General features: G+C 36.9%; 1 protein-coding gene across 1 annotated transcript; it reads right to left on the reverse strand.

Annotated features, from left to right (window-relative positions):
* Window positions 1–1,634: 1,634 nt before the first annotated feature.
* On the reverse strand, window positions 1,635–13,710 carry RAP1B (RAP1B, member of RAS oncogene family). The gene is made up of 7 exons (XM_009997733.1): window positions 13,623–13,710; window positions 12,168–12,236; window positions 9,367–9,423; window positions 7,878–8,018; window positions 5,928–6,071; window positions 4,058–4,173; window positions 1,635–2,856 (listed from the first exon to the last, which is right to left on the reverse strand). Exons 1-6 carry the CDS (start codon window positions 13,677–13,679, stop codon window positions 4,087–4,089), a joined length of 555 nt encoding a protein of 184 aa, XP_009996035.1. The 5' UTR covers window positions 13,680–13,710; the 3' UTR covers window positions 1,635–2,856; window positions 4,058–4,086.
* Between the last annotated feature and the right edge of the window lie 447 nt (window positions 13,711–14,157).

The raw sequence follows: 14,157 nt of genomic DNA on the forward strand, positions 1-14,157 counted from the left end.
ATTCTTTCATGCTTTTTTTCTTACACTTCATGCCCATCACTTCCTCAGCATCATTTTGTCACGCATCTTCCCTTAACAACTGAGACACTGCTCCTTTGAAGCCTGCCTGTGTTTTCCAGGAGAAAAATACTGGGGTTTAGGTATTACCTGGCTTAGGATGTGTTGATTTTACAAATGCAGGCTAAGTTCTAAGTATAGGGGAAGAAGTGTATTTCATTTTTTAGCACCATCTTTAGATAGTAAAAGCCTAGTTTCTAAAAATATTACTTTCCTGGGATTTGATCAAACTGACTACCTCTGCTGTTGAGGAACTGTACGTTTACTATTTCACAGAGCAACCAAGACTGTTTCAGTACAGAGCTTTCAGGACCAAGCCTGATGTTCCTTGTAATAGATACTCTTTGGTTGGACACTAAAGACCAGATCAGGGTGTCCTCTCTGATGTTATCAAAGAATTTTCCCTCCCTCCCACCCAGTGCCATCTGTACAGAAAGCCTAGAAAAGAAACACATTAAGAACACAGAAAAAAAGGACAACTGGGACCTAGAAGTATTATAAGACCTGAATAAGCAGAGGTTAAAAGTGAAGGGAGGAAAATACTGATTAGCTCATCAAGGAGGAAGGTACCTGGTGAAAAAAAGAACTAGAGCATCCAGTGCTCCCAACTCATCTATTCTGGGGACCAATCAGGATACATAGAGTACCAAGAGAGTTATTTATGAGGATCATTAACCACATGTTCTGGTTTCTAATGATAAATGAAAAGGAATTTCAGTCTTTAACTCTCACTCTGCATAGTGAAAGACTGTATTACCTCCATTAAACAATGGTGATGACTGATGAAATTACCAGCAGGAAGGATCAGCTGGGCTCCTTAATTCCCTCTGGGCAACGTCAACTATCTCAAAGCTTACTGGCAGTAGCTAACCTAATCTGATTGAATTTGCAGGAATGGTTTAGAACAAGCTCTGATAATTCTGTGCCAGAGACATGGGAGGTACCAAGCATTTGGGTGTGACATTAATTTGCAGTAGCACAGCCAAAAGGTCAGGAAATCATCCACAGTCCACACATTCCACTTCACAGTCCAACAGTATCCACAGATATTTTAAGTCTGCAAAACACCCAATACTGCAAGAATGCTCTTCTGCAGACTTCCTTGAAACCAAAAAAATGTGGTTTGATCATGCAAGAAAATTCTATTTTCTCACAAGAGAATTTATTTTTTTTTAGCTACACTAAGTGACTTTTAACAATTAATTCTTCCTGGAAAGAAGGAAAATAGCAGGCAACATATTTTTAGATTCTTGAAACAGCCACTAACAGTCTAACCTTTGAAGACATTTTTCTGCTAGACTCTCCCTTACATTAGAACTTGGAATATTCCAAGTCCAGAACTGTAAGTGGAATTTCATTGAGTCAGAAATTCATCCACCCTAGCACATGGGATGCTATTAGAAGAAATATCTGTGGCATGTACTTGTCAGAAAACAAAGTCATAACGATTCCTCTTAATCCTAAAATGTATGAATCTGCACTGTGCAAGAGTCATGTAAAAAAAAAATAAAATCAGTATTTACTAGCACTGCTAAAACACAAAACATTCAAGTAGTATATAACTGTAATGCAAGCCCTTGCATGGCAATCCAAATTTATTGAACTACTGATGCTAAGTCATACAAAATTGCACCACTTTAATTAAGGCTTTTAGTTTACATTTGGCCACCTCAAAGCAGTTGTAACATTAGGTTGGTCAATTTAAATACTGTGGCTCCCTGTTGGATATACACACAATCTTTACACCCAAACGTTAATGCATACAAAGCAACAAGGCATTGTTAAATAAATCAGCAAAAGTTAATTACTGCAACTTAGGCCCTGTGACCAATTACACATGATTAAAATTACTTCCCACATTCACATCCACAGTACTCTTCCACCATTTAACATCTCAACCAAAACGTTACACATGTAAAACAATCACTAACAGGCAAAAGTACTAAACCTGTATATTTGGTATTGCAAATACACTTATGCATGAGCAAGCAAGGGAATTCACAGTGAGAATCTACAGCTGCAGAAGCCCGAGAATGATTTACAAAAAATTGTTAAATCATTAAAAAATTGTTTTAAAATATACACTTCTTGTTGTAGACCCCCACTGTACACACAACTATAAACATTGTTCCCTATGTAAACAAGGAAAAGGAAACATACAATAAAAGGTTGAAAAGTCTGGACATTTCCTTCCCAACAGATATTAAAGGCCATGTCTTTAGTCAGACATACTGAAAGGACTCTTAAAGACTAGATCACTGTCTCCACAGGTTTTTCCTAAAATTAAAAAACTATATAGCTGTTGTGTTAATCAAAGCGCTTTTGTACAATACGATGATGATGATCCGGTATTTCTTTAAAAAAGTTACAATAAGCTACAAATACCGATGAAGCAAAGTTATCTGGAGTAGTCTATATAGGAGCTCTTTGGACTTTCTTTTATTATGCTAAAATAGTGGTGCTTTTAGGATTTACATTATTGTACTCTCCAATAGAAAGTGGGGATTGTTGAAGTATACAGTACACAGTTTTCATACATGTACAACATTGGTGGATGAACAATGTCTCTTATCAGTAATACTGGATGTAGGCTCTGGTTTTACCAGTTGCATACACTTAGAATATTTATAAGTAAAAATCTCTCGTGACACTGGAAAGTGATTAGAATGTGCAAACTGATGTAGTAGCTTTCATCCATTTCTTAAAGGGTACCACCACAGGAAAGTCCATTTAAGATGTTGGTAGGTTTAATAAAGTTGGAATGCTGGCACTGTTGAATTGGGCAACAGTTCTTCAGACCTGTAACAACAAAACAAAAGGTCAGAATCAGTAACAACTACTTGTCGTTGCTCTTTAGTTAAAATACCTGAAGCAGGAACTACCAAAGCTCTTAGCAAACGGACTGGGAAAATAACCTTATCACTTCACTACTAATAAAATTTCTACTGTACACATACAAAAACCAGACTATCTCAATTAGTAACGCTGGACTGGGATTTATATGGTAATTCAACCTGAACTGTGGATGTAGTATTTGATGGGTGGGACTACTTTTGCTTACAGTGGCTTTAAAAAAAAACAACTACCCCAAACATTTGGAGGATCAAAGGTCTTGAATTGAAAGCCCTGTTAAGGAAATACAGCAGCCATTTCTGCCATCATCAGCTGTTGAAACCCTCTGAGTTTTACTTTTAACTGATCCAAGTTGTTCAAATTAAGTAAGTTTTGACATAAATACCAAAAATAATTAAACATGGCACTTTCTGAATATTAACTAAAGCCTGTCATTTATGACAACGACATGTCCTACCAGGATCCTCCAGTATATCAAAAATGTCTATCAGATGAGAAAATAATGTCTCATAGCACTGAAGCAACCAAACCACCATATGTCCAGTAAAACTGAAGGAAATTGAGATGAATAGGCAGATTGCATAACAAGAGACACCTCTGTCCATACTAAGACTCAAATGTGGGAAAGGGGAAATGCCTGGCCCAAGAACAAGTTGCAGAATTTAGCCTGCTGACTAACTTCTGAAAAGGCTTGCAAAGGAGCAGGCTGGAGCTTTCTTGAGCCTTCAGCAGCATTCTTACACCATCATGCAAATACATGCAGGAGTTCAAAGCAGGAAGTAACATTTTAGCATGCCAATTGCAATGTTTCACAGTAATAACTGAGCTCTTGCGGTATATTCTTTCAGCCTTTAAAAAAGAACCCTGTTCCCAAAAGCTGAAGTTTTGAAGTATCAGAACAGACACCCTTAATTTGAGCTCTACCAACACCTTAAGGCTTGAAAACATTTTTCTACTAGTGTGAGCTGTGTAACTTGTACATATTTGTAGTTCCAACTTTGGAATGGCAAAACAAAGACGACAGCAATTTCTATGATAACATAAATCAGAAATTTCAATGCTTTCTGAATTAACAGCTACCACTGTTTCTTAGGGTTTTTTGTTGTTTTTAATAGCCATAATACACAGAAAATTTTAAAAGGCTTACCTGGCTCAGAGCTACAGTACAGCTATATATTAAAGTAGCAGACATGATGACTTTTTGCGTGCTTTTCCAGGCACTGGAGTTTTTCTGTTAATTTGTCGCACAAGGTCATAAAAGATCTGAGAAGATAAAAAGCATTTGGCTGTTGGAATTAAGGGGCTTCTCTCATATTCTTGAATATTCACATATAATCAATCATATAGCAACATACTCAAGAACCCCCTGTAAATATTTAGTTATCACAAAGCCAGAAAGTTAAATCATATTTTTAATTAGTACTTATTCATTTTCTAAGATAATTGTCTGACAAGGCTTTTCTACTTTCAGTGAAACAAACTGGAACTGCATCTATTATCTGCAGCCATTTAATCTCTGGGTCAGATTTATCTGAACATGCATGTTATAACGATCAACTACTATATGCTGTTACTTTGCAATTTAGCATTGAGGTCAAAAAACAGGTCACAGCTTTCTTCTAACTCAAATCACTCTAAAGATACAGTTTTCAAGAAATTTCTAGTACTTTTTAACTCCACATTTTCATGGTAACTCAAGAACACTGCATATTCTGTAACAGTCTCTTGTATTTGATTGAAATAATGTTTTTCCAGATACTTTAAAAAGAAAGGCTAGAGAATTAATTCAGCAGCCTCTCTAGGACTACAGCATGACATAAGCGTAACATTTCCTAGAAAAGTAACTCATGTATGAGCCCCTCTCACACTTCTGATCTCCTAGAATCCTAATTAGAACATGATTTTGTCAAAAGGCTAATTTAAAACAAGTTGCATACTACAGCTGAACAGTATCCGTTTCGTTAGTAATTGACAATGTCCCAATTATTTCTGCATCTCCTAAATCAAGGAAGTCCTCCTACTAACTCCATATTAGCAGTTTCCTAAGCCTGGCTGCAAAGCAGCAATCATTCCAATGAGGGCTTTTATTATTTGATGAAATGAAGTTTAATATACTAAACATATTACTTTTACATAGTTAGGCTGTTAAATTGTATTTAAGAAAAATTGAGTAGTTTCCAGAAATTACCAGGTGATCAAACACACGTCACTAATTTTTTTAATCAGTTGTGCTTAAAAGCATCACACTCATTTGATTACATGCAAGTCTTGTACAGAGGCCCTTTCAACTTGACTGACGTTGCCAACGTTTTCCAGAAGACAATTAATTGCAAGGTTTACCATCATATTCAAGCTGTTCCAGAAATGTAAGCACTAATACAGCTTATTTTTCTACAAATTTTTTACATCCCTTTATGTTGACACTCCCACTGGATAAGAGGGCATGCAGTATGGCAAGTGTCAAAAATGTCTGTGTTTGATCAGTCACCTTGCTCCTGATAAACAAATATGTAGCTAGATAGTAGAGAGGCTTTTGCCTCCTTTTTTCTTTACAGAGCACTTTAGGTCTCTTTTCTAATCAGCTGCTAATTTGGTCAAAACCCCTAAGAGTTTTTGTCCTTACCATCTCATTTAATACCAAATAACTTAAATCAATTAGTTTTAAGCACTTAACTCTTTTAAAGGTCTTAAAAAAAGTAGTCTAGCAGTCCATTTGCAGTGGATAGAGATTATATCAACTAGGGAAGGTAACATGAAAAAGTATTTATCCCAAATCATTATGAATGTAACATGAAAACTAGTTATACTAAAATAATTTCCAAAACTCCTAAGACAAAGCTAACTACACCCCTTAATAGAAACATCTCACAAATTCTCACAATAATTTTGCACAGTTTTGTCCACTGCAGTGAGTGTCATTCATAGTTTTGTTAGTTTTTCTTGACAAACAGTAAAGCTTGGTTATCAGAACAGTGTCCCATCCCTGCCACCCCTCCCTTGCAGGTTGCATGCCTTACCTCATTAACATTTATCTTTGATTTTGCAGAAGACTCTAAGAATGCACAGTTATTCCATTGCCTTGCTAGGTTCTGACCTTGCTCCTTTCCCACAACTCTCTCATCTTCCAAGTCACACTTATTGCCAACAAGAATCATAGGCACCTAAAAACGATTTAATACCAACAAAGAATTAATTTAAATTTTGGGAAGGCACAATGTAAATGCACACCTAAAACTCCATCTGAATCCTTAGCAGATCCTGACCTCCAGAATAATCAAGACCTGGTATAACAGAAACTGAAGTTTATAGTTGTGCAAGACTCTCTTATCTTCAAATCAAAGTGACTGCATTTTTTGCTTCTGTTTGGCAGGGCTGTGGTGGCAACTTCAATACTACCCATTCAAGATACATTTCTGATAATGGACAATGAATCATTTCTAGACCTGCAAATGCTTACGCTTAAGAAGGTTCAAGGTGGTTTGTGTTAGAATAGTCATTATGAACTTCACTGAAATTGAAACATTTAATACATTCTGTGTCTGCTGGCTGCAGAATTTTATCTGGATACACGCAGTAAGGAAGGGATCAAAGTTTCCATGAACACGGTTTAAATGAGATGAACACACTTAAAAACTGTTCATTGCTTACTTTTTTTTTTTCAAGGAAGATTTTACATCTGATGGCTATAACAAAGTGTTTCTGTTAAAAACACAATTTTACTGCTGTTTCACATTTGAAATACCATTCTTTATTTTATTAAGAGACTAAGTATCAACTTCCTACCACTGTAGTTAAGTTGACTTCTTTTTTATCCAATCTCGGCTATGAAGACAGGCTGAGGGAGTTGGGGCTGTTCAGCCTGAAGAGAAGGCTCTGGGGAGACCTTATAGTGGCCTTCCAGTACCTGAAGGGGCTACAGGAAAGCTGGGGAGGGGCTTTTCACCAGAAGGGGGAGTGATAGGACAAGGGGTAATGGTTTTAAACAGAGAGAGGGTAGATTTAGGTTAGACATCAGGAAGAAATTCTTTACCATGAGAGTAGTAAGGCACTGGAATAGGTTGCTTAGGGGAGTTGTGGAAGCCCCTCCCTGGAGGTGTTCAAGGCCAGGTTGGATGAGTCTTTGTGCAGCCTGGTCTAGTATGGGATGTACCTGCTCATAGAAGGCAGGCTGGAACCTGGTGATCTCTAAGGTCTCTTCCAAACTTAACCATTCTGTGATTCTATAAACTGGAATGATTGAGCCTAACATCACAGCTTTAATAATGCTAAGAGCTGCCTATCTAAATTGTGTGATAATAGTATGACCAAAACTTACTTGCAAGAACACACATAAAATATGAAAGCTACATAAGGTGCGAGTTTAAAGCTGACATTAGTCTTCTGTAAGAACTTTTAATATTATGCTCTTAAAACAGCATAAACAGTAGGCATATTGAAGGGAAAGGATTCACTGAAAGGGCTTTCAGGCACTGGAATAGATTGCCCAGGGAAGTGGAGGAGTCACCATCTCTGGATGCATTTAAACAGCATGTGGACCTGGTGCTTAGGGACATGGTGAGTGGCAAGCTTGTGCTGTTAAGTCTAGGGCTGGGTGATCTTGGAGGTCTCTTCCAGCCAGGGACATTCTGTGATTCTATGAAAAATGGAACTCTAGGTTTTTTTTAAACATTAACTGGTAGTAACTGAGATAATGAGTTCTTTTAGAAATATTTTCTGCAGTACTAGTGAATAAGGTTATACACAGTTTCAAATAGAGTATTTAAAGAAAGAGATTAAAAAGACAATTTTCTTTGTTTACCATGTGAAAAGTTAAAATTTCTCCAGTTTGCCTTGATTTACATTTCTGTACAATGCACCTACTGTTTGATTTGTCTCTATTTACAGCTTAGAAGCTATCCAATCAGTGTATACAACATCTGTAATGAAAACTGTAAATGTAAGTATTAAGCATTTTTAGAGGTGCTTACATCATCAGTGTCTTTGACTCGAAGAATCTGTTCTCTTAGATCCTGTAAATCATTAAACGTGGACTGTGCTGTGATGGAATATACTAATGCAAAACCTTGTCCATTTTTCATGTATAGGTCTCTCATTGCTGTAAACTGTTCCTGTAATTAAAAAAAGGATAAAGATGTTGCATTCAGTTTGCACTTTCCTTGCACAAACTGCCATATATTTCAGCACACAAATGGATCACAAGCATGATGCATTTAGAAAAGGGGGGAGGGCGTAAACTGATCAGTATTTTACTGTTTGACTATAAACATTACAGTAAAATTAACTGCCTTTAAATAAATCTGGTTTGGAGCATTATCTGGGGTGGCTGAACAATATCTTAAGTATTGCCAAGGGCTATACCCTGGGTAAGAAAGGGTGGGGGGAAAAAAAAAATTTAAAAAATCACAGACACAAAAGTAATTTCAAAATGAGATACAGTAAAAGATACAGTGTAATCTGTAGACTACAGAAACCACATTCCTCCCGAATCCTTCCTTACCTACCAACTTTGTCCCCATGTCCTGACCATTCTTTAAAACACACTGCGAAGCAAATGCATCCCTTTTCAGCCTCTGTTTTGTAGTCTAGGCTCTATCCTATGTTAAATTCTACTTTCATTTTCAAGGAGATTGACTAGAGGATGGAGACAGACTAGTCACATTTCCTAGACTTTGGTGACAGCTATGATGTTGCATATGAAGACTTGCTGGTTCTCTGCTCAGCAGCATTAGGACTTCTCTCCATTTGAAAACTCACCAGTGTGACTGTGGAACAGCATTTGCCTTTCTTGCACTGGTAACTCAGCTATCTTGTGCTTGATCAATCACCCACCAAGACCCTCACTGTATGCCAGGTGAAAAGTACAATATATTTTGAGAAAACAGCCACACCATCTTTCTGTAGTTTTACATGGCCTTACGCTCATACAAAACTTAAATAAATTATTAATGGACCAGATCAGTATTATAGTTCAGGGAACACACATGACACTCCAAGGATCTTGAGCTTGTGCTCACTGGAATCAATGAAGGACATGACTGATTTCAGTAGCTTTTGCAACAATCAGAAAAACCTGACCAGTATGCAAAAGGTCAACATCAGCACTGCACTCTGAGTTCACACAAGCTGACAAAATACTACTTTTATCCCAATCTCACAGAGTACCTCTCACACAAAATAAAAAACCTTAAAACAGTGGCATGACCTCTTAAAATTCTCAGTCTTATGTTTCCCCTATTACAGAACACAAGCTCACAGGAAACTTGTAATTCGTTTTCTGATGCAGTACTCAAGCTTTGTTTAGACACAAGTACGTTAAAGAACGTCCTTTAATCCAATGCACTGACTACAGTTACTCTTTAGAGAACAAGGATGGAAAAACATGAACATTTACACCCCTACAGCTTTCGATGGTTTTAACAATGTTCATCAGTATTTGGGAAAGTTGGTTTTACATACCGTTCCTGCAGTATCTAAGATTTCAAGCATACACTGTTGTGCATCTACTTCAACTTGCTGTCAAGAGAGAAAGATGTGGTTAGTGTTTTTCTTCTTGCAATTCTCCCCTCTGCAGACACCAGGAATAGTGTGATTTTATAAGCAAATTCATAATGCATAAAGCAACATAATGGCATACAAGTTTATATGGATACACACTTTGGAAACAGCAGGAAAAAGCCTTCCAAAGAGCCCTGACATTTTCAAAAGCAGCATCATCAGCCAAGTACCACTTTGCAAAGTGATTAGGGATTTTTGATTATGAAAAATGAGGTTGCTACATTTGTAAAGATGGTTATCAGCAACTATCAAAACTAATTTCTACTTTTTCAGGGATCATTCACAAACTGAAAGAAAAGTACAGGTGAAAGCCGGAAGGTCCATTGGCACACTAAGGCTCATTGAATAGTAATTTACATCAACATTACAGTAAGTAGTACACAGCAAACAATCAACCAAGCAAGCCACTAAGACTGGTGTCCCCAAAACAAGCCTCTAGTGATGATAATTAGGAGTGATCCAGCCAAGAAAAAATTGCAAAAAATAGAAAGGTTTAAGAAGCCAGATCAGTTTATCTATGGCAGAGTTCCTCTATCTAGTTTCTACTTCAAAAAACCCAAAAATGTCCTTGAGGGCAAAGGACATGGAAATGCCTCCAAGGTATTTCAAGCAGGCAACCAACTTTTTTTTTTTTTTTCTTTCAGGGTATTGGTATCAGAACAGTTCTCTTGTTTCCATTTTCAGGTAATACTTCTAGTTGGCACATCAGCCCTCAGAAATAACTTAATGTCCCCTACTCCCAATATATATAATCACCACTTTAATTTTGAACTTTCCTTTTGTTACTAGATTTGAGCTTGAGGGGCTCAAACTTCCACTCCCCTTACATCTCCCCCATGTCTCCTACAGATGGAAATTCCTGCAATGGCCACTGTGTTAGTGTGTATTGCTGACAAAGTTATTCAGCTACTTAAGCAGCATATACTCACTGTCTTTATGAATAAATATTTAGGGAGTAAACCAAGGTGTCAAGTTTCATTACTTCATTCTCAAATGTAAAATACTTCAAGCCACATCCTCTCAACTTCAAATATTATGAAATTTAGGATTAATAGTACAGAATTGAAACTGCTAAACCAATAAATTTTAAAGTCACCCAGCAAGTCAAGCAGCAAATTACAACTGTAACTAGCAGTAAGGAGAAGAAAGTGACTGCATAAAGGGTTGTCCAGACTTCAACAAAACTTCAGCAATCTAGCTGATTTGAAAAGAATACACAGAGCTTTTCCTAGTCATTTCAGGACTAAGCCTGAAAAGAATATTGTAAGATCTTTGCTAAAAAATTTAATTAGCAAAAGGCAAAATTTCCTGAGATGGCTTTACTTTTTCAGGCTCCATGGAAACAGTCTTTGGAAAAACTCACCCAGCAAACACAGTGAATCTAGTATGACCTGAAGAATGTAAATACATAACAAAGGAAACATTTCACTTTAGAACAGCCTGTGAATATTTTTGGAGTCATTTATTTGGCCTGATCCAGCAAAGGCCTGCACCAAGTATTGGGACAGGATCCAAAATTCCTGCTCCTCTAATATAGAAAAAGTAAGTGGCTATATAGCATTTTTTGCTGTTGCCTCTTTAGTAAGTGTTCTAGCTTTGGCTGGAAGTCCACATGCTTAAGACAAGGACTTTTCTAGCATAGAGACTTTCTATGAGGTCAAAGAAAACAAGTGTGAAATTATAATTTTACTCTCACTAATTCCTCCTGTATTCAGAAGAGATTCTGGTAACTATAAGCTTCAACGGCTGTTGATGCAGCCTCTTTATTCCAGTATAAATGCAGCCCAGTGCTGAAAGAGGGAGTTCAGCAGTTTCTGCCCATTCCCTAGAGTTTGTGCATCTTGCCTCCCTTGTATAGACACTAGCATTTCTGTGGCCACATGGTGAGCAACATCAGACTATCAATGCATCTGAAAAGTAATTCAGCTAAAAAAAGAAATATTAAGAAATGGATACAGCTGAAAACCTGCTCCACCAAAGGGTTAAATCTTCTGGTACCAGTCCAGATGTAAACTATCTTAGCCTGGAATATTAATCATGGTCTCATATGAAACTGAAGAGTGAGCAATATGAACATTCAAGCTGATGCAAGCAGAGTCAGACCTTTCAGCCTGTCACACTGAAGATGGGAAGAGAGTAACAGGCCACTGTAAATCTATGTTCATTTATTACAGGTTTGTGTTAACTTATTAATAAAACAAAAACTCATCTAATGGAAGTGTATCAAGCTATCAGTTAAATTGTCAGGAATACAGCATGTCATCTCCAGTGTTCCAAAGGTGAGCATTAAGTTTATTTTAGTTGTTTCCTAGTAGCAAAGCAGCTTAGAACCTCCAACATACAAGTCCAAATCTACCTGCAGATACTAACACACACACAAATAGTAAATATTATATATAAAAAGAAGTGGTAGTGTGTTTTACTTTTCTTTTTTTAAAAAAAAATCAATGTTGCCAATTCTGACAATCAAATTATCATTTTGAATGACTAGTAAGGTATTATGCTTAAACATTAAAAAGATACTGTTGAACTATTCCTTTTAGACAGACTTTAAGAGCACCTTTACATTTCAAACTTGTTAAGTAACCTGGTATTACATGGCATGGTCAGGCATACCCTTTTTCAAGCCATGACTCAAATACCTGACAGCATGTATTACAGTTTCAAGTTTCTGTAACACTAGAGAGGATTTTTGCACATACCTTTCTGTAGGAGTCTTCTATCGTAGGATCGTACTTTTCAACAAATATTCCTTGAACAAACTGTACAGTCTGCAACACAAAAATTATGTAAGATTCTCCTTGTACAGTGATATTTTGCAAACAAACTACTGTTCTATGTGCATAATCAAGTTATCCATTATGTTTTTCAAGAAATATTAAGTGACTGACACAGCTATAAATCATAAGAAGCAACAGGAAGTTAGATGTATATGCCTATTTAACTAAGTACTGTTAGATGAAGCAATGCTACACCTTCCTTTATCCACTCTCACTCAGAGCCTAAGAATTAAAGCATGCACTGATTTAACGTTCATCTAACCCTTGGAATCATTATTAGTTTTCAGTTGAATACGATACTGGCTTTTACATTTGCATTCAGGACTACTGCTTCTTATGCTACTGATCTGCCAGCACAGGAATTAGTCAAAAAACAACTGCCAGCGTTTGCTAGTCTTAACTAGACTCAGTAGGAAATTCCTGTGTACCTAGCACGTAGGACGATTTTAGCACAAGTGGAACTTTAAGACCCAATGGTCAAATCAGAGCAGACAGGTTCAAATCCAGAAATGCTGCAGCAAGATAAAGAACTCAGAGGTGGAGGAAAAAGTTCTTTCATAATCTAAGATGATTTGTCACTCACATTTTTCTTTAGGAACTGCCTTTTAAGAGAGTATTTCTTACCTGACAGAGTGGACCTCTAGACCTTACTTTATGTCAAGATTCACAATTAAACTGAAAAATGCACAGTTCTTAGGTGGGCTGATAACATCCTGTCCTGTGAACTTTTTCCAGTGCTAGTCTACGCCAGACTAAACTTTTCTGAAACAGTTTAACTAAAATGCGCGAGCTCTTTGGTTTACAATCATACACTGCTGCAGCTATACACCCACTTGCAGGGAAGGATGTAGAAAACATGCTAAACTTCCTACAAACATGCAAATATATATATTTGTATTTGCATTAAAAAATATTAGCACTTTACAAACTGCTGCCAAACATCAAGCCAACAGTACCCTGAAGACCTTTCTAGAAACTGGAGTTTCAAAGGCCAGACATGGGGAAACCAGTCATTTTGAGAGTTTTATAAAGCAGCTGCATTTCCCACCAACTTAGGGGTGGGTTTCCCTGTGAAGCCAGTGACCTTCATAATGTGGCTATGCACTTCACTGTGTTACGACAGACAAAAATTTGACCAAGCACCATCAACTGACCCAGTCCAAAAATATTAGCACCCGAGAGCACACAAATGGATGTGGATATGCCAAATAAAGGATGCACCTACTCTAGGTCAAGAACCCTCAATGGTCAGCCCTTACACTCACACTTATTAGTGCACATTCACATAAAAGAAATATAGATTAATAGAGTATTAGAGAAAAAGAGCCATGAGAAGGCTAAGAAAACATAAGTAAGCTGCTACAAGAGAGTACTTACCAGGGCAGACTTTCCAACACCTCCAGAACCAAGAACCACTAGCTTGTATTCACGCATGATGCAAGAGATGAATCACCCTCAATACCTAAAATACACAATCAATTATTCACCATTTTGATCAATGGGACAACTATTTTATCATTACTACAGTCACTGTAAGATTGCATTTGTAACAAGATATGAACATTTAAATATTTTAACTGATAAATGAAGGATATATACCAATATATCATTATATTATAACCAGGAATAACACAAGCAGGACATAAATTATTACACAAAATGAAAACAACAGACATTTATTTAAGCCACAGTAACTGACTATGCTACTTCTTCAACTAGCACAAATAAAGTACCTGCAAGGTTTTCTTCTTAGCAGGATTTTAAAGAACCACCATTATTAATGTCTTGTCTAGCCTAATTACACAGTTAAGATGGTACAGATTTGGAAAGTTTTTTAAATGGAGATTTTCATCTCTCATGAAACAGTAATTTAGAGAACAGGCAAGAACAGAGTAAGACTCTGTGTAATAAA

Source organism: Chaetura pelagica, unplaced genomic scaffold (assembly GCF_000747805.2).
Source record: "Chaetura pelagica isolate M959 unplaced genomic scaffold, ChaPel_1.0 scaffold314, whole genome shotgun sequence".
In the NCBI taxonomy this organism is placed as follows: Eukaryota; Metazoa; Chordata; class Aves; order Apodiformes; family Apodidae; genus Chaetura; species Chaetura pelagica.

Coding starts and splice junctions, on each gene's coding strand:
- RAP1B (XM_009997733.1), bottom strand. CDS start 13,679: ATGCGTGAATACAAGCTAGTGGTTCTTGGTTCTGGAGGTGTTGGAAAG. Junction 9,424..12,167: donor TAGAAGACTCCTACAGAAAG/GTATGTGCAAAA, acceptor CTCTCTTGACAG/CAAGTTGAAGTAGATGCACA. Junction 4,174..5,927: donor CAAAGATAAATGTTAATGAG/GTAAGGCATGCA, acceptor TTATCTTCTCAG/ATCTTTTATGACCTTGTGCG.